General features: G+C 51.0%; 4 protein-coding genes across 11 annotated transcripts in view; 1 reads left to right on the top strand and 3 right to left on the bottom strand.

Moving 5' to 3' along the window:
- Nucleotides 1-1,272: 1,272 nt before the first annotated feature.
- LOC104362660 (olfactory receptor 1052) lies at nt 1,273-2,241 on the bottom strand. The gene has a single exon (XM_009968986.3). The coding sequence runs from the start codon at nt 2,239-2,241 to the stop codon at nt 1,273-1,275; it is 969 nt and encodes a 322-aa protein (XP_009967288.1).
- A 4,901-nt stretch (nt 2,242-7,142) lies between these two features.
- Nucleotides 7,143-9,981, bottom strand: FEN1 (flap structure-specific endonuclease 1). Of its 2 annotated transcripts, none has more exons than XM_042785435.1 (2): nt 9,922-9,981; nt 7,143-9,295 (listed from the first exon to the last, which is right to left on the bottom strand). In XM_042785435.1, exon 2 carries the CDS (start codon nt 9,292-9,294, stop codon nt 8,152-8,154), a length of 1,143 nt encoding a protein of 380 aa, XP_042641369.1. In that variant the 5' UTR covers nt 9,295; nt 9,922-9,981; the 3' UTR covers nt 7,143-8,151. The 2 variants fall into 2 exon arrangements, with proteins under 2 accessions (XP_042641369.1, XP_032849902.1); XM_032994011.2 differs by having other exon boundaries at nt 9,833-9,923.
- Nucleotides 9,982-10,020: 39 nt separating this feature from the next.
- TMEM258 (transmembrane protein 258) lies at nt 10,021-11,583 on the top strand. The gene is made up of 4 exons (XM_032993993.2): nt 10,021-10,105; nt 10,641-10,750; nt 10,861-11,022; nt 11,437-11,583. The coding sequence occupies exons 1-3, from the start codon at nt 10,103-10,105 to the stop codon at nt 10,985-10,987; spliced, it is 240 nt and encodes a 79-aa protein (XP_032849884.1). The 5' UTR covers nt 10,021-10,102; the 3' UTR covers nt 10,988-11,022; nt 11,437-11,583.
- Nucleotides 11,584-12,874: 1,291 nt separating this feature from the next.
- The window catches only part of MYRF (myelin regulatory factor), a 65,684-nt gene continuing 60,131 nt past the window's right edge, over nt 12,875-18,427 (bottom strand). For all 7 annotated transcript variants that reach the window (XM_042785381.1, XM_042785385.1, XM_042785384.1 and 4 more), the window contains 5 exons: nt 18,072-18,159; nt 17,705-17,779; nt 17,467-17,569; nt 16,843-16,917; nt 12,875-16,603 (listed from right to left, as the gene is read on the bottom strand). In XM_042785381.1, coding sequence (XP_042641315.1) covers nt 16,517-16,603; nt 16,843-16,917; nt 17,467-17,569; nt 17,705-17,779; nt 18,072-18,159 — 428 coding nt within the window. In that variant the 3' untranslated portion in view covers nt 12,875-16,516. The remainder of the gene's footprint in view (nt 16,604-16,842; nt 16,918-17,466; nt 17,570-17,704; nt 17,780-18,071; nt 18,160-18,427) is intronic.

The following is an 18,427-nucleotide window of genomic DNA, read 5'->3' as shown; positions in this document are numbered from 1 at the left end:
GGTGTGCTTAAGTTATTATTTCTGTGGCTATCTAAAAAAGTCATGCTAGGAATATTAATATTTTATTTTAGCTATGGAAAAAAAACAATGTCTGGACTAACTCAGATGCAGCCATGTGCAAATTAACATTAAGTGACAGATAACCTCCCTCATCTCTCTGTGGGGACCTAGCACCCCAGCTCTTCTTGCTCAAGGTCTCTAGCAGGTTGCATTCAGTTTTCTCTGCTCTGGAGAGTGTGAGATTCTGCAGCATCCCTTGGTGGTACCTTCTCAGCTTTACAACTCTCCTGGGGAAGATTTGACTGGGGAGAAATATCATTTACATCTGCCCCATGACAAGAAAATAGGGGGAAAAAAATATTCCTCCATAGCTAGTTACATTCAATCACACGAAACTCCCTGCCAAGAGGGAGAAATACCACTGCCAGGTGCTGCTGCTGCTTCTCTTAATGCAGATGTAAGATGCAGGTCAGATGAAGCCCATTTTCTCCTACAGAGCAAAGCTGTTTGGCTGAGTTGGAAGCCTTGCAGCTAGGAAGCAAGGAGTAGGGTGACATCCGTGCTGGTGGCAAACAGCTCTGCTATGCTGGCAGGGACAATCCAGAGCTTTCATCCCCTAGGGAGGAAAATGTTTGGGAGCTCAGCAGGAAAAGCCCTGGCTGCTGGGGTGGAAAGTCCCTCCAGGTCTGGAGGAAAAACAGTGGGAAGGTTTCAGCACAGCCACGGCCACGCTGCCTCCGGGCTGAGGGGTTCTGGGCACCATCCTCCTGATGCCAGATCACAGCACACACTGCTCTCATCCCCCAGCAGCTCCGTGGTCTCAGCTTCTCCTCCCTTTCCTTACTTTCCATGGTACGCTCCCCTGGAAGCAAATGAATTTTCCTTTTTTTTTTTTTTTTCCCCCTTGTAGTTAGCCCAAAGCAAGGTGTGGGTTATTTATGGATATACCTCCTCAAAAGCCTCTAGTCCTCCTTGAATTTGCCTCTGGAGGAATTGCTGCTTGAATCAGGGCAACTTCTTAAGAAGCTGAGCTAAAGAGGGAAATTCCTTATGAGCTATTTTATCAACTCCTATGATATTACATCACTTCACAGAAAAAGAAACAAGAAATGACAAGGAAATATTTATCGGAGACCTGTAACGACAGGATATTTGGTAACACCGAGTCTCTGCCGATTTTAAAGGATGCTTAAAATTTGCTATACCTACTTCTGTAAATATAAGTTGTTCCTTACATAAGACTATTTAGAAAGGGAAGCAGCAGGAGTTTTATCAGCTGATTGGGGTCACTTTGATCAGCAGGCAACTCACAAAACTATTATTTGCTGTTGCTTTTCTAAGTGCATCCTTCACCTCCTTGTTCCTCAGGCTGTAGATCAGAGGGTTGAGCATAGGGACAATCAGGGTATAAAACACGGCAGTGACTTTCTCCATCTCCAGTGAGTACTTGGAGCCTGGTTGCATGTGGCTCAGCCCTGCGGGCACGTAGAACAAGGTCACAGTCAGGAGGTGGGAGGTACAGGTGGAGAAGGCTTTGTGCCTTCCTTCGACAGATCTCATCCTCAGGATGGAGAAGAGGATGTATACATAGGAGATGATGATGATGAAGAGCACAGACATGGAAATGGTCCCGTTGAAAGTTACAAGCAAAAGCTCATTGAGGTGGTCATCTAAGCAGGCGAGTTTCAGCAGGGGGTTAGTGTCACAGAAGTAATGGTTGATGACATTGGGTCCACAAAAAGGCAATGGCAGCAAGGAACACGTTTGGATTAGTGAGTTCAAAATCCCCCCTACGTATGACCCAGCCACCAGCTGAACGCAGACCCTCTTGGGCATAGAAATAATGTAGAGCAGCGGGTTGCAAATGGCTACGTAGCGGTCGTATGCCATCACAGCCAGCAAAAACACCTCTGTGGTCACAAACAGAAGGAAAAAAAAATGCTGGGCAAAGCAGGCAGAGAAAGAAATGGTTTTCTTTTTCACCAAGAGACCAATAAGCAGCTTTGGGGAAAAGACAGAGGAGTAGCAAAGATCAACAACAGACAGATTGAAGAGGAAGAAGTACATGGGAGTGTGCAGCCGGGGGTTTGTCTTGATCAGTGTGATCAGCCCAAGATTGCCCATCAAGGTGATGAGATAAATCGTGAAGAAGAGTATGAAGAGAGGAGACTGCAGCTTAGGCTCGCTTGTCAGTCCTAAGAGGAGGAACTGGGTCACCATGGTGTGATTGCCTTGAGCCATATTACCACATTTCATAGTAGCGTGCCTGTCGGAAAGAGGAGAAACAGCAAAATAGAAAAGAGCAATGGCATGGCTTGCTTTGATGCTTCTGTCCGTTAAAAGTACAAAGCCTTGATTCTTGAGATAACATCTTAAGTTCTCAGCAAATCCTCACAGGCAGAGCAACTCATCCAAAACCTCTCAGAGATTGCATTTTGTCCTTACTCTCTTTAATCATGAAGCTGAATCAAAAAATTAGGGTTTTTTTTCCTTAAAAAAAAAACAACCAACCCAATATTTAATGATTTGAAAACTGGAGAAGGGGTGAATAATTTGCAAACTTGTCATCTCATTTCATTAGGAGGCAGAAAAGGGGAGCATATTTCTTTGTCCCCGTGAGAAGACTAAACAAGTATGAGTTATGACAATCCTGGGCACCCCAAAACCTGATGTTCCCTCTCTGCTGGGCTGTGCTGGATCCCCGGCTGCCCGCACCAACCCAGCCAGTGAGCTGCTGGGGGCTGGGGGGGGTCACTTGACAGCCCAGGACAGAAGCTGCTCTGCAATGGTAGCAAAAACAGGCTGAGCTGCCACATTTCTGTTGATAATCTTGGTCAGGTTCCAGCACAGAGGGAAATATTTCCCCCCAGTGTTGTAAATCACAGTGGAACAGGGTTTTATTACACTTAACTTTCTTTTTTTTTTTATCGGCTTGAGCTCAACTATTATTTCCATGTTTTTAACCACTCAAGCTAGCGAAAGCAGGCATTTGCAGGCTGCTTTTCACAATTGTGAGACTAAGAAATGAATTGTATATAATGTGTTATATGTGTAATAGCAAGCTGTTAGCTGTATTCATGGGAATCCAGGAGGTGAGAAGGAAAAAAAAAAAAATCACTTATCAGAAGACTCCATATAGCTGAAAGACAACTGGTGCCTTCATTTCCAAACCACAAAACACCTTGCACACAGAAATTTTTTTTTGCTAATCAAGCCCCTCCAGTGCCAGTTACTCTTTCTAGCAGAGCACAGCAGTGATGAATCCTTCATACACCTGAAAGACTTGCTGCTGGTATAAATAGTGGTATTGGTATCACTAACAATATTAGTGAGATAAAGAGCAGTGGAAATATTTGTTTAGAACAGAAAATGTAAGGAAACAAACAAACAAACAAACAACTGGTAGTAAAAATAACCACAAGGCAGGCAGGTGATGGTGTAGTACCTGAGCTGAATAGCAGGGAAAGAGGACTTTAATCTGAGCAAAAGATTAACAGCTGGTAGGATATTTCTAGGTTTTGGATGCAGCTGCTTTTCCTTTCCATCAAACGACCATTTTGGGGGAACACTTGAACATCCTTACATGGAAAAATCCATAACAGATCCACCCAACCCCACTGCTGGGACCAAGCTTTAATCGAAGCAAAGCTGTGTGCCACCACCTCAGTAAAATCTCTTCCACACTGATTGTCCCTGCAGCTCCCCTCCTTTGGCAGGGAGACGGCATAAACTATTTCTCTGAAATAATGAAACCCAATGCTCAGCTGTCTCCTGAGGTTCAAAGACACTTACAATACCTTTTGTAAGGGTGTGATTGGGACCTCCTGAAACAGGACACGCTGCTGTTTCTCTTGCCCGGAGCGTGGCAGGACGCTGTGGGTGATGCCTGGCAGTTCTGCTCACACACCAGGCATCAGAAATGTGTTACTTAATCGTCATTCTTGGCTTCAGCAGTTCCCATCAGGGTGGCTCTCACATTTGAGATCTATCACTGCACTCCACTTTTCTGGTACGAACCCAGAGTCTTACATATATCTCTGTAACAGACAGAATTTTCACTTTACAAATATTTATGAGGTTCCAACATAGCAGAAATAGCTGGTAAGATATTTCTAGGTTTTGGCTGCAGCTGCTTTTCCCTTTCACATTTTTTGAGAACGCGCAAACATCCTTATATACAAAAATCCATCACAGTTCCGCCCAACCCCACTGCTGGGACCAAGCTCTTGCCTTCCGCAAAGGAGGAATAATATTGCAGCATGGGCAGAAGCAGAAGGTTGCTTTAGGCTCTGCAGCATATTTTTAGTCTTCCTAGAGAAAAATCTTGGAAGACTTCCTCACGGGCTGAGCCCTGCGTAATACTCCCAGGCTACAGGGCTTTCTGTGCTGCTGCAGAGCACAGTCCTGCTCTTGTCTTCCAGCTGCCTTCCCTGTTCCGTTTATAGATGTCCAGGGCAGAAGAGCAGCTTTTCAAATGCTTTCTTGGAGGTTTTATCACAATAAGATGGTGACACATACTTAGAAAGCCTGAAGATAATGCCTAGAAATCCAGATATATGAAAAATATATTGTTGAGGTATATTCTGCTGATGAGATTTTGCCCTGAATCGGTAAAATTTCAGGCATGAATACTGTGGGGTTTAATTTTACTCTGGAAGCCAGTGCCTACAACCCTGTGTAACACCACACCCTCGCCCACCATCCCGAGACACCCCGCTGCGATCCGCACATGCTGCGTGTGCCTCGTCCTAAGGCAGGCAGAAGAAATGCGACCTATTTTCTGCTGTTCTTCCAATCCCTCTGACGCTGTGGGAGGAGGGAAGAGGCAGTTTGCAGATGCGACACTCTGAAGTGAGGCCGAGTAACACAGCAGCTCTGTCAGCAAGAAGCAACAGTGCGTGGCACCAGGCTTTTGACTGGAGTGGGTGGTGCTGCCATCCCAAAGGAGCTTGTGCAGGGTGAAAGCTTCTGGGTTTATTTACTCCTTTGGCTCTCATCGCTAAAAATCCCTGAAGTAAATCTTAGCTGGGCAAAGCGCTTCCTGCCAGCCACGGAGGGGATTATTAGAAACTCTCAGAAAAGCCTGGAAAAAGTTTGGATTTGGGTCCTGTCCCCACCTACCCTGCAAGGCTCATTAACCTTTCTTTGCTCAGTGCTGATGTGGAGAGGGAGATGTTCTCACCTGTGATGAGCCACATGTGGGAAAGAAGCCATACATAAATAATGTTTAATGGGATGCCAGGGTTTGGAATTTATTCTCCTGTTTGGACTGTGTGACTTTAGAGCTTTGCTTAAACTATCCAGTTTAAGGTAGCTGAAAAGTTGAGTGCTGTAACCGAAGTCAAGTGTGCACAGAGATCGCTTTGCCTCCCTGCATATGTGATGTTTGTTACAGTTTGGACTTAGAAAAAAATGATTTCTCCAGTTCAAGGTCACTTCTGCGCCCAGAGTTCCCCACTGCAGCTGCATCCTACACAGGATGCACCGAGGGAAGCCGCAGAGGCAGAGAAGATGCACTTCCAACCCAAAGGTACGAAGCACATCGTGGACCTCGGTGTAACAGCACAAACCCGGTGTATGAAACAAACACCGTGTGTCTAATCATGGCAATCACATGTATGATTTTACTTCAAGCTCATTAGAGAAATTATTGTCATTTAAAGGTTTTCTTTACTTAAGTATTCACGGATAAAATTGAAATATTTAATTATGAAGCTCCTATTAGGGCAAATTATGGATTGAAACATTGAAGAAGATACACATCAAGAAAACACAACCCCATTTTTTTGTTGTTACTGCATTTTGAAATTAAATAACATAATCAAGTAATGAAATCTGAGTAGATAAAATGTACCACCATGACTACCAGGTGAATACCAGTTAAGGATGGGATCTTAGCAACGTAATAAAAAGCATTTCAGTCACTTTTCACTGATAGGTTTCTACATATACTAAGTACATTTCAAAAGATCAGTATCTTTGTCTTTTAAAATTAATGTAGTAGATAGTCTACCATGTATCGTAATAGTGTATCGCCTACTATATATCCTACTATAGAACATACAATATAGCCTACTATATACCATATATATTGTACCAAATCAGTAGTATAGTCTACTATGTCTTGTAACAGTGTAGGGATAACTTACCCTGGTGACCAAGTAAATCAGGCTGGGGGAGGAAGGGGGACTTGGACACCCCAGAAAAGCCAGGCTACCAAACTAACCTGCCCAGCAAGGCTCCAGCTTAAAGCCTCCGGGGACAACTCTGCCTGGGCTCCACTTCATCAGAAAATACAAACCAGCAAGAGGAGGTTTAGAAGCTGCTTAAACTCTCTGAGCGTTTTTCCAGCTGAGGGGAAAAAAAGCTCGTGGTACAAGAGGTGACAAGGATTCAGGGTTGACAGCACAAATATTTGCAGCTAGAAGCCTTGTTAAATACATAAATACACAGAACAGGTGCTAAAGCATCACCCCTCAAGTTGATTTTAAACTCTGGTTTTCCCCGCAGCACCTCCCTGGCTTTCTGGGTGCAGATTCTGCAAATAACATGATGGGCCGAGCGACCGCCGCACCAACGCTCGCACAGATGTCCATCTCAAAGCACAGCGGCTACAGCCGCCCTCCTTGGAAGCATCCAGGCTTCTTCTTGTCTAAATCTCTCCAGTTTCAAGCCTGGAATTAATGTTAAGCTGAGACCCTGTGAAAACCACCAGATCAGAGAAGCAGACATGTAGGTTTTGGGTGCTCTGCTCTGGGTGCCCCCTCCCACCCGTGCGGCAAGTTGCAGCCAGGCAGAACATCCAACTCGAAGCTCCATGTGCAGCACTTGCTGCTATTCTTCACACTACATTTAAGAAAATTTCAGAGGTGTCTTAAAAATCAGGATTATTTTATCAATGTTGATGGAATTCCCCTGTGAAACTAGCCCAGCTGCTTATTTTATAACCTGGCAGAGACTTCACCCACAGATCTTTGTCTACAAAGCATCTAAAAGCTTAAAACTCATTTCCTGAATTCAGGCCCATGCCTGATTTGTTGGCTGTTGTCACCAATGGGTTTCTCCCTAAAACTGGGATTTTTCTTCACCCGTGCAGCCTTCAGCAACAAGGTTTAAGCCACCTTTCCAGAGAATGAGAAACATTGTAGTTGGGTATAAATTTTATTCTGAAAACAAAACCCAGCACACTGCTTTGACAAGTAAGAGGAAAAGACTATGCAAAATACAGAATAAAATAAGAAAAATAAGAGACGCTATCTTTTTTCTTCTTAGCCTGGGACCTGTCTCTGCATGTACAACACAGAAGGATTGCCTCATGAAATCAGGGAGTGAACAGGCTTCCCTTCTAGGTTTACTGACATTTTTCTTTTTAAACATGAACCAACACCTAGCAGCAAAATTCAGGCCTGGAGAGCTGCAGTCTCAGCTCAGCTTGTCCTTGGTTTGTGCATTAAGAGTGGGCCAGAACTTTGCTGGAACCAGGATTACAACTTTTTTTTTTTTTTTTTTTTTTTTTTTTTTAAGCAAAATGACTACAATAAGGGAAGGAAGAACCTATACCCAAACCTCAGTAATGGGAGAAGTTCACCTCCTCATTTCAAGCCTCCTTCCCAACTCCAGCCTGCCTTCCATTCACATCTCCCCAGTTTCTCCTTCAGACTCTGCTCCTTGCACCTATCTCTTTTTGGATGGATCGTGTCAGGTAGAAATCTCTATCATTTGTACCCAGTTTGCCTTTTTCTGCCCCCCCCCCACCCCCCCTTAAATCAGAGAGGTTGTTTGTGATCAACACCTCCCTTTCACTCCACAGCCTGGGAATCACCCCCAGTCCCAGTGGCTTCCTCATCAAGTCTCAAATGGCTGAACGCTGGTGCTGAACTGCTGGATGCGACCCCCTGGTTCCTCACCCGCCTGCCCCCCCCCCCCCCCCGCAGTTGTTTCAGCATTTTCCTCTCCCAGCTTCCTACGTTACTACTGATGCGCAGTAACACACTTATCTGATCCACTAACCTAGTCTTGTTGGGAAGCAGTTTAGCATGATCCTTCCTAGCACTAACAAGCAGAACAGAAAAAACGACCGTTTGTTATTAGCCTAAAATTCCTGGTCGAGAGTAAAAACTCATCAGAGGGGTTTGCAGGCGGCCAGTCTGGCTATTTCCCCTTTTTGCTCTTTGTGGTGTTGTTGGTTTTGGCTTTTTTCTTTGCTGACCCCTTGGTCTCCGGCTCTTTGCGCTTGGCTGACGTGATGGAGCCCGTGACCTTGAAGAAGTCGTCCAGCCGGCCCTGTGTGCTGCCCTGCCGGCTTTTGCTCAGCCTCTTGACCCCGTTGCGGATCCGCTCTTCGTTGAACTGTTTCTCCCCACACATGAACTGGACGAGCTGCTCCTCATTCGGCTCGGTCCACTTCAGCTCAACGGTGTCGGGGTTGACCACATCAGGCTCTAGAAAGAGCTTCTGGGCCTCTTTGTGCAGCCAGTTCTCAGGCAGAGGGTATTTCTTGGTGTCTATCTGCTGAACGATCTTCTCAATGGTTTTGTGCTCCCGGATGAGCTCAACAGCACGCTTGGGCCCGATGCCACGGATGCTCTCGCAGTAGTCGCAGCCCAGGAGGATACACAGATCCACAAACTGCTCCCAGGTCAGGTCTAGATCCTGCAGGATACGGTTCAGGTGGAACTCCTGGATGGGCAGCTTCTTTGTCTCGCTGGCAGTAAGATGCCGCATCAGGATGGGGCTGCCAAAGGTCAGGCAATCCATATCTTCCGTGGCGGCTGCGTAGACCTTCCCAGCCTTCACCAGCGTAGCACAGCTGGCCTCAGCCTCCCCTGGTGCTTCCACATAGGGGATGCCCATCAGCGTTAACAACTTCTTGCACTCCTCAGTGTGCTGCTGGGTCACCTTGACCAGCCTCTTGCTGTATTTCTCAATGTTGTTTTCCTCCCCGGCCTCCTGAGCCTCCTGCAAGTGTTTCTCGGCCTCTGCCCGGCGCTCAGTCCGCTTTTCCAGCTCCCCTGATTTCAGCTGCGGGGGCTTGCCATCGAAGACGTAAACGGGCTTGATGCCGTTCTCCACCATGCGGATGGTCCGGTAGAACATGCCCATGAGGTGGCTCGTGGTCTCACCCTCCTCGTTCTGAAGGACTTCAGCTCCCTGCCGCACGGCGATCAGGAACTGGTAGATGCTCATGGAGGCATCGATAGCGACCTTCCGGCCGAAGTAAGACTTGATGTCGTTCTCCCGGATGGCATTAGGAGCCACGTCGGCAATGAGCTTGGCCAGGCCATGGATTCCCATCCTGGGGGGCGGAAAAGGGGCTGTTGGGATCAGCTGCTGCCCACCCACTGTGCCGGGGGTTCACAGCTTGGGCTGTGGGGGTGGTGGACCACCTAAATGGGGGGGACCCAAGGGCAGTGGGTGCTTCCCCTACAGATCCTTCCCTGCCGGGCTGCAGCCTCCGCTGACTACCACAGCCCCGCTTCCCACCTCACCCTCCCCAGCCCCACCATTATAACCATCCAGGCCCCATCAGCCTCCCATTGTCCAGCTCCACCATTACCCCCCTACCTATTATTACTTCTGGCCGCAGCCTCCCCGCTCTTCCCTTTCCCCCAGCTCGCCGTTACCTGCCCCACTTCCATTATCCCCCTCTTCCCGCTCTCCCAGCCCGCCGTTCCCATCCCCTCTCCTCAGGGTTCTTTATTATCCTCCTCTTCTAACCACAGCCTCCCCGTTATCCCCCGCTCCACCCCCTTTCCGCAGCGGCCTCTCTCAGCCAACAAGCCAACAGACACCCCCTCAGGCCCGCCTCTGTCTCCCCCAGCCGCCATTATACCCCCGAGGCACGTCTCAGCCTGCCCCAGCCGCCATTATCACCCGCGTCCCCTCCTCCGGGCCCGCCTCAGCCTCCCCAGCCGCCATTACCCCGCAACTCTCTCCCGCGCTCCAGCCGCAATGCCCACCGGGAGGCGGTGGAGCCAATAGCGAGCGGCTCCCTGCTCGCCCCGCCCACCCATCCCGGCGTACCCCGCTCCTCTTCCGCTTCCGGCGGGTCGCAGCTGGGGCTGGGGCGACGTGTCGGAGCGGGAACCGGGAACCGAGAGTCATGGTGAGAGGGAGAGGGGAGAAGAGGAGAAGGGGAGGGAGCGGGCCGGGGTCGGGAGAGGGAGCGGGATCGGGGCCGGAGACGGGATCGGGATTTGGAGCGAGATTGGGTCTGGAGCCAGGATCTGGATCGGAGCCGGGATCAGGATCTGGATTGGAATCAAGGCTGGGATCGGGGCCGGAGCCGGGATCTGGATCTGGATTGGAATCAAGGCTGGGATCGGGGCCGGAGCCGGGATCTGGATTGGGATCGGAGCCAGGATCAAGGTCGGGGCTGGAGCCGGGATCAGGCTCTGGATTGGGATCAAGGCTGGCATCGGGATCAGGGTTGGGGCCGGAGCTGGGATCTGGATTGGGATCGGGGCAGGGATAGGGCCCGGAGCTGGGATCAGGATCTGAATCAGAGCTGGCGCTGGGATCTGGATTGGGATTGGGGCCAGGATCAGGATCTGGATTGGGATCGGAGCTGGTATTGGGGCTGGGAGCAGGATCAGGATCCGTTCCCGGCTGTGCCGCTCACCTTCACCCTCTCCCCACAGGAGCTGGAGGCGATGAGCCGATACACCAGCCCGGTGAACCCGGCTGTCTTCCCGCACCTCACCGTGGTGCTGCTGGCCATCGGCATGTTTTTCACCGCCTGGTTTTTCGTGTATCCCTGGGCTGGGGAGGTGGGGGGTGAGGGGGTGCAGGGCAGTGGGCGGGGGGGGGTTTCCTCACTTCACTCTCTCTCCGTTTTCACCTTGACCCCTGGGGCTGCAGCTACGAGGTGACTTCTACCAAGTACACGCGGGACATCTACAAGGAGCTGTTGATCTCACTGGTGGCCTCGCTCTTCATGGGCTTCGGCGTCCTCTTCCTGCTGCTTTGGGTCGGTATCTACGTCTGAGGAGCACCGCCAGCGCCGCGTGAACCCCGAGGGATGTAAGTCGCTCTGCATGTGTCACGGGGGAGTGACCTGGAAACAAACCCTGCAGCAGCTGAGCTTTACAAAACCCATTTTCCTCCGGGGTGCAAAGTTAAGCTGTACAAAAGGCTGTCCCCTCAGCCCAGCAGCAGCTTTGGGGCTTAAGCATCACAGTTCCTCCGAGCTGCAAAGCATCTGTTGGGTAACTTAGCTGGAGGGTGTGTCTGTGGCCACGGTAACTGGGCTCGTGGCCACAATAATTGGGCTCGTGGCCACAATAACTGGGCAGAACGGGCGCTCATCCCCGCTCGAGGCAGGAGGGAGTCACGTGTGCTGCGTGTTCTCCTCTGCGCTGCAACTTCGGGTGCAGCAGAGGCTGGTCCTGCGAAGCCCTGTCTCGCCGACCTCCTCCATCTCTCCTTTGGCTCCAGGTGCGAAGCCCTGCGGAAACTCTTTTTATATTTCTTTTATACTTCGACAACAAATCCCGGATCAGACATGGACTGTGCTCCTGTCGAGTCACTTCTGCCAGCCCAGCAAACCCAACCTGAATAAAACTGGCTCTGTGATGCGTCTGCCTTTGGGCTCATGGTTTGTCTTTCAGATACCCAGTGTTTATCATAGATTTCCACAGCTGTACGCCCAGAAGTGTTTCAGTTCTACCTTGCGCCCTAGTACTGCTAGATTTTAGAAAATAAATGCTTCCTGCTTCCCCCCGAGCCTGCTTTTGTATCCCTCCACCTCCATTACCATCGCATCCTCTCTTTTCTGGCAGGCTGTGCCCAGTCTTACCCCAAGCCAGCAGCTTTGTGGCTCAGCAGTGCTCGTGGCCCCTCGCAAAGTGGAGGGAGGCTTCGCTTACCCTCGGCAATGCATGTTGGGGACCCCCCCGCGCTAGAAATAGAGCCAATGGTGGACGTAGAGTTTGGTGTGGGTGAAATGGCTCAGGCCAGGGATCCCCGGGTGCCACACTGGACCAAAGCGAGAGTAATGCTTGGCTGGGGGGCACCACAGGCTGCGGTTGTGGGGAGGGAGGTCTTGGGAGGAATGCTTGAGAAGTACAGGACAGAATATTCTTGTGGCTGGATGGGCCTGTAAGTAGTGAATTAACTATCCTATAAAAGAAGAGTTTATTTATGGTGTGCTGTTTTTATAGGGAGCTTTGACTTTGTAGCCCAGATTTCAAAGCAATTAGATGTCCAAATCAGAAATTCGGTAGGTGGCTTACAGATTTTAAGCCTTAATTTCCTGCTTGGGAAGGAAGCTTTCCCTCTGCAGCTGCTCTCGGATGCCTCTGGATCTGGCCCTCACCTCTGAGGTATGATCAACGAGAGCTTTTTTTTTTTTTTTTTTTTTCAAATACCAATTCAAAAGCATGCTGCACAGCAGTGAGCTTTTTTGACCCTGACTGGACCCTGCATGGGCACCTCTGGAAACTCCCTCTGATTAATGACACAGGTGGGGTTGTTCTGTTCTTGTGGGAGGTGGTTTTATAGCTCCTGAGCAGAAAGACTGTTATTTCACAGCAAGGGAGGAATGCACCAGGAGCCATCCTTGGGTACAAAGCAGTATTTATATATTTATTTATATGGGCATATTTTCCTCCAGCATAAAACAAAGTCTAAATAAGCCAAACAAAAAAAAAAAAAGTGGGGAATCCGGAGACTCAGCACTCAAATTCAGCAAAATATAAATATAAATCAGAAAGAAAGGAGGGAAACCACGCTTGTTCCCCACAAATAAAAACCAATAATCAATAATACCTGCTAAGAATGCAACTCTACAAACTTGCTGGCAATATACAGTGATTAAAGCTGTGACAGCAACATTTAAACCAAACAAATTAGTGCTTTACTTTTTTTTTTTTTCTTAATTCTTGCAGTGATGGCATAGTCTCTATTTACAGGCTTTAAGCTCTAACAGTAGGACAGAATGTTTGTGAAGTTGCTTTTGAAACAAACTCCGAAACAGCCAAACTTTGGCAAGTGGCCTCGTTTCCGCACTTATCTTCCTTCCTGCCAAGAATGTCTAGAGAGATGAAGCGTCTCATTTCCAGCGGAAAAAGAGGGTTTTTTTTTCCCCGAGCTGTATGGCTGGAGACATCGGCTCAGAGCTTCCCTCCGTCTCACGCAGGGAAAGGCCTGATTGTTAACTCTCTCGTTACTGATTGGGGATGGGGGAGCGCGTCTTCAGTTAGGGCAGAGGCACCTTTTGGGGGGGGGAAGGTGTCTATGCAAACAGCTGTTTCTGCAGGCTTAGAAGCCAATCCCCTGACCCTTTAATTAATTACGACCCCCTTTTGAGCTCGTTTCTGCCTTGCTGCGCAGCAGCTGCTGGAACTGGCATGCGCTTTGGGATATACTTTAAGACAAAAGGTATTATTTGTGGTATAAGTTGCTAAAAACTGCATTCTGACTCCCTCTGCTCTCTTGATGATAGGAGGGATTCCTGTCAGCCTGGTGCTGCGCTGCCGTGAAACAGCTGGACCTGGGTAGGGCCGGCCTTTGCTCTTCAGGTGCTGCCTCATCTCAGTTCCTATCTGGCCACCGTTTTCAAGGCACGCAGCATTTTACACACGCGTGGGAAACCGCTGTCCCCTCGTGCTGTCCCCTTAGCAGAAAAAAGGCACTAGAGACGTTCCCATAGCCCTTAGGCACTTGGTTTGCATGGGGGGCCCTCGTGAGCCCCACGGTGAAGCGTCGCAGGGATACCTGAGAGACTCCATCTCCTCTGGGGCCGCTGCTGCTAGCGCGTTTCTGGCGATTGATTGATTCCTCCCCTCCAGGAGTGGCTTTCCCCACAGCAGGGCTCGGCTGACCTCAGCCAGGACCGCCAGTGGGGGGGTGGGGGCAGGATTGCAGGCAATGCTTTCAGCTCTGGCCCTCGAAACACCACCCGTTACCTCTGCAGGGGGGCTAAACGAGCACACGGGGATTTAGCCCAGCTCAAGAATACAAGGGGAAAGAGCAGCTCTGAGGTGGCTACCTCTCAGCTGAGCAGACCTCGAAGAGCACGGGACATCACTCGCCTGAATTAAGGACTTGTCAGACTGGGCCACTGATTGCCAAGAGGAGAATAAAAGCTGCCACAAGAAAGTAACTTCCCAGTTTAAGGCCATACAAAAAAGCTCAGGGCAGGTGGAGGGAAGAGCCCTGAGCTACAGAGCGCCAGTGGAGCATTTCCTTCCTGGCTGCAGGCAGAGACAGAGAATCCTGCTGAGCGTGGGGCTGACCTGCTCGCAACCAGCACTCCCAAGCCTTGGGACCTCTTGCTTTTTTTCAGGGTAATCCCCTAGCTTTGCTGCTGCTTGGCTGCCCTGCTCGCCCTCTGGTTCCTGCCTGCCCAGTACATTTTAATAACTGGAGAGCATCACCGGTGTGTAGGTGAGTGTTTGCTGCCTGTGGGTGTACAGGGGGAATGAAGACCTGGCCTTGAAGCCGCCCTACAAAGAAAGAGCCTTTGGTGGCAGACATGCCTGCTCCTAGCCACCTCGCAAGGAACTGCAGGGCTGCGGCTGCTTTGCTGGGACAAGCTGAGAAGTTCTGAGATGGGCAACAGGAGATCAAACCATGCCCCAGGCTGGGGCGAGAAGGCTGCGGAGGGTCCCACAAGATTCGTGCAGGAGCCATCCCTCTATCTGGATTAAAAAAAAAAAAAAAAAAAAATCTTTGCAGCTTGTTTCTCCGGAGCAGCAGAGCCAGCCACACACTCCTCCTCGGTGCTCGTAACACCACGGCCTGCAGCTGGCAAAGGGATCTCTGCATCTGTCTCCGCTGAAAGCAGCAAAAGGCAGCAGCTGGAGCCTGATGCAGTTTCCCAAAACCAGTTTGGTTCAAGTCTCCTCCACCCGGTGACGGGGCTGTGAAGGGCAAGGTGTGCTCTTCTTTTTGAAGCCAGCTTTCGAGCGTGCTGCAGGAGGAGTGGGGTGGCGTTTCCCCCTCACCGCCCTTCCCCAGCCGTGGCTGCTGTTTTCTTCGAGAAACTTGTTATCTCGGGCGTAAGAGCCTGGCGGTGGCTCAGCCTTGGGGAATGCCGGTCTCTCCTTTTTAGCAAGAGGTGCTGGAGCAGGACGGGGAGGAGGATACACGTGCTGGTCGGTCAGTCTGATGTGTTCCAGCACTGCCGTAGCAGTCAAGCCTTAACGTGGAGCTTAGCAGTGGCCCCCTTTGGTTTCTTATGCAAGACACACGTAGCTCAATAGGGATAGAATCGAGAGACCCATTTTTATACGGCTTAAAAAAAAAAAATAATAAATTCAGTAGTTTAGCAAGTTAAGAACTTGTAACAGTAAAATACCCAAAATACACTCCAACATAACTGCTTTCTGAGAGCAGTGACAGCGAGGGCCCGCGGTCACTGCCGTCCCCCTCTTTGTGGAAGAGGATCAGCCTCTTCAGTGCCTGGCAGAGATCTGCTGGCCTGGGGAGGGGGCTGTGAAGCCACGTCACGCGTCCCCAGCGCCTCGGCCTTGCTCTGCAGGGCGCACCGGGCTTTGCCAGTGATCTCTCTTCCACACCTCTGCACAGAGGTGGCGTGTTGACTTGAGAGCTGACCGGGCAGCTCCACATACGCTGCGAGAGGCCACATGCTGCTGCCAAATGAAAAAAAAAAAAAAAAAGAAAAAAGATCAACCAAAATAACCCGGGTCCCATGAGGCTTAATGCAGGTGAGTCAGGGTGATTTTTCTCCCATGGGTTGATGGCAATTATCCCCACACAGGGTTTGGCCTGGGCACAGCCTCAGCAGCATCTTTAGTGGGGTTCTTCAGTTTATCCATCCAGAGCTGGATATGGTGAAAGTTAAGAGTACAGTGAGGAAGGGAACAGACAGGGCTAACGTTGAAGCTGCACCTTCTCTTGTTGTCCACAGAGGACAGTCCGTTTGTGGGTCCGGGGCTCTGTGGAGTGGGGCTGTGGGGGACGGCCCTGGGCCAACTAGAAGGAACAGCAACTCCAGTGTACGTACGACTTCCAGTACGTCCAGGCACAGCCTTCCTTTCCAGGCCAAACTCCAGCGTTTCGCTCTTGGAAAGGGCTCCAGTGTTGAGCAATTCCAGTGTTGTGAAGAACTGACGTGGTAGAGCTGGGCCAGTACGGGATGGAGCTCCCAGCCGCACTCTGGGAGGTGGCAGACCCGTCCACGTCCAGTCCAGTGTAATGCTTTCAAATCCAGTGTTGCAAAGGGAGGGAGAAGTGACGGAGGACACGAGCGTCCCCGGAAGGGAAGGAGAGAGATGGTCGGGGCGGCGTGGGATGGTGGGAGTCGGTGCGAGGTGAGCCCAGGAGCTACCCCAAGGCTGGTTGCGTTCCTGGGGCTTTAGGTCCTATGTTCCGCGTGTGCTTGTGCTTCAGTGTCGGCGTCACCAGCCACAACCAAACCAGCTCCACGCCCCACGCGGGAGACGGGGGGAAGGTGGGGCTGGGGGCTAGTGGAGGAAGGTGTACAGGAGTCTCCCCAGTGTCACCAGTCCCCCTCCTCTCCCCAACCAGAGGGCACTGGTGCTGCCAGGACTCACTCACAGAGCCAGTAAAACTGAAAATAATAGTCAGTGAAAAGGTGTCCCATCTGCTCGGGAGCAGTGCTGCAGTTGGCTCGGCCCTGTGAGAGAGTGAGAAAAAGAGCTTAGAGAGGGGTAGCATGCATGCTCCAAGGGGGGAATTGTGCCTGAATTATGTGCTGGGGCAGAGAAAAATCATACCCCCCACTACCCATGTAACTGTAGAAGGCGACAGCCACGATGGAGAGGGCTGTGGATGGAGGAACCTGCCACGGTCCCATCGCTCTCCTTCCGCTCAGCCCTGGACAAGAGGAGGGACAAAGCAGCTGCTGGTACTCACAGGCTGTGCTACTCTGAAGTGGTAGGTAAACTCCTGGAAAGACATCATCACGAGAGGCCAACGGTGCGTTGTTTCCTGGGGAAGAAACCAAAAATAGCTAGGATGAGATGGGGGCTGAGCATTGGGATGTTCTCCTGGGCCACACCGGGAAGGAACCACACAACCCTGTGCTGTCGAGTGGAGGAGCAACCTCTCCGAGGTCAGCAACTGAGCTGGACGGAGGGGCAAGGGGGCACTCAAGGGTAAGAAGGGTCTGATGCAGACTCTGCTCTCGCTGACCTGCAAAATCCCCCTGACAGGATTTTGTTAGGATGTGTTACGGCAGATAATGACCTGGTCTTTTCCCCCCTAGTCCCAGGGGATCGGGTGGGATGATTTCATGAGTGACCACATGTGTCAGGTTTACAAACACCTCCCTGTCGGGGTTGCAGGGATGTCTGAGGGCCACAGACATTAGCCAGTGCAGAGTATGGCTACGCTGGAACACGAATTCCCTCCAGCAACTCCTGTGCCACCCTGGCCAGGCTCCTGCAGTCCCTCCTGGAGGGATGGGTGTTGTGCTGGGATGACACAACACATGTGGATTTTGTGAGCCGCAGCCTCCCTCCCTCCCTCCCTCCCTACCTGTGCGTCTGTGGCGTTGGTGGAGCCGTTTGTGCTCGCAGCATCTTGGCAGGGGTTGCTGGACACGAGGCCACAAAGGGAGATGGACACAGCGAAGGAGGAGCTGGGGAGACAGGACACAGTCAGACCCTCCTGTCTCTTTCCCAGCTCAAGCAGGAGACACTGTGGCCACGTGGCACAGTATCCAGCTGACTTCAGGGGTCCCAAAACGCTTAAGAGATGAGCCCTGCCCACTTACTTCATCTCCAGGGTCAGGTTGGTGTTCACTGCTGTGAGCTGGTTGACGGGGATGCGATAGGTGAAGTTTCCAGTCCTAGGGGCACAGAGAGAGCATTAAGACCTCACCACGGTATTTCAGGCAGCTGCGAGCTGGCCAGGACAGGACCCAAAGTCTCCGTTGGGCTGAGACTTTAGAGGGGAGGGCTTCCCAAGGATCACCACTGAATCTTCACGCACTCTGAGTGAAGGACTTGGAGCCCCAGCTCCTCTGCCCGAGGAGCAGCACGGGCTGCCTCGGGGTGATGGCAGAAAACAGCCCAAAGCTGCAAGAGCTGCCCATCTGCTGCTTCCCCCGAAGCGCTGGCAGTCGGCCTTGCCTCGCTCACCTGCACGCCTCGGCGGCTGCGCAGTGCTGGGACTGGATGGCCAGATTGATCTCCACGATCCGGACGGAGTGCAGCACTGGGCTTGGCCCTGCGAAGGGGTGGGAGAACAGGCTCTTTAGGAACAGCAAAAGGGGTGGCAGCTGGGGAACCCTGAGAGAGAAGGGCTGGGAGGGACGCCTGGCACTTTCCTCATCACCCTGGCACCAGAGAGCGGGGGCAGATTGCTGCCAGACTGCGCTAACACCATGTCCAGGCATGGAGAGCCAGGAAAAGGGGTGCCCTGGGCTGTGCCAGTGGCTGGGCATCGACACTCCTTTCTCACTGCTGCCAGCGCGACTGATTCTATGTGTTTCTTC

Source organism: Tyto alba, unplaced genomic scaffold, assembly GCF_018691265.1.
Source record: "Tyto alba isolate M040663 unplaced genomic scaffold, T.alba_DEE_v4.0 Super-Scaffold_8, whole genome shotgun sequence".
In the NCBI taxonomy this organism is placed as follows: domain Eukaryota; kingdom Metazoa; phylum Chordata; class Aves; order Strigiformes; family Tytonidae; genus Tyto; species Tyto alba.
The sequence above is the reverse complement of the archived record's forward strand: the minus strand, read 5'-3'. Positions and strand labels throughout refer to the sequence as shown.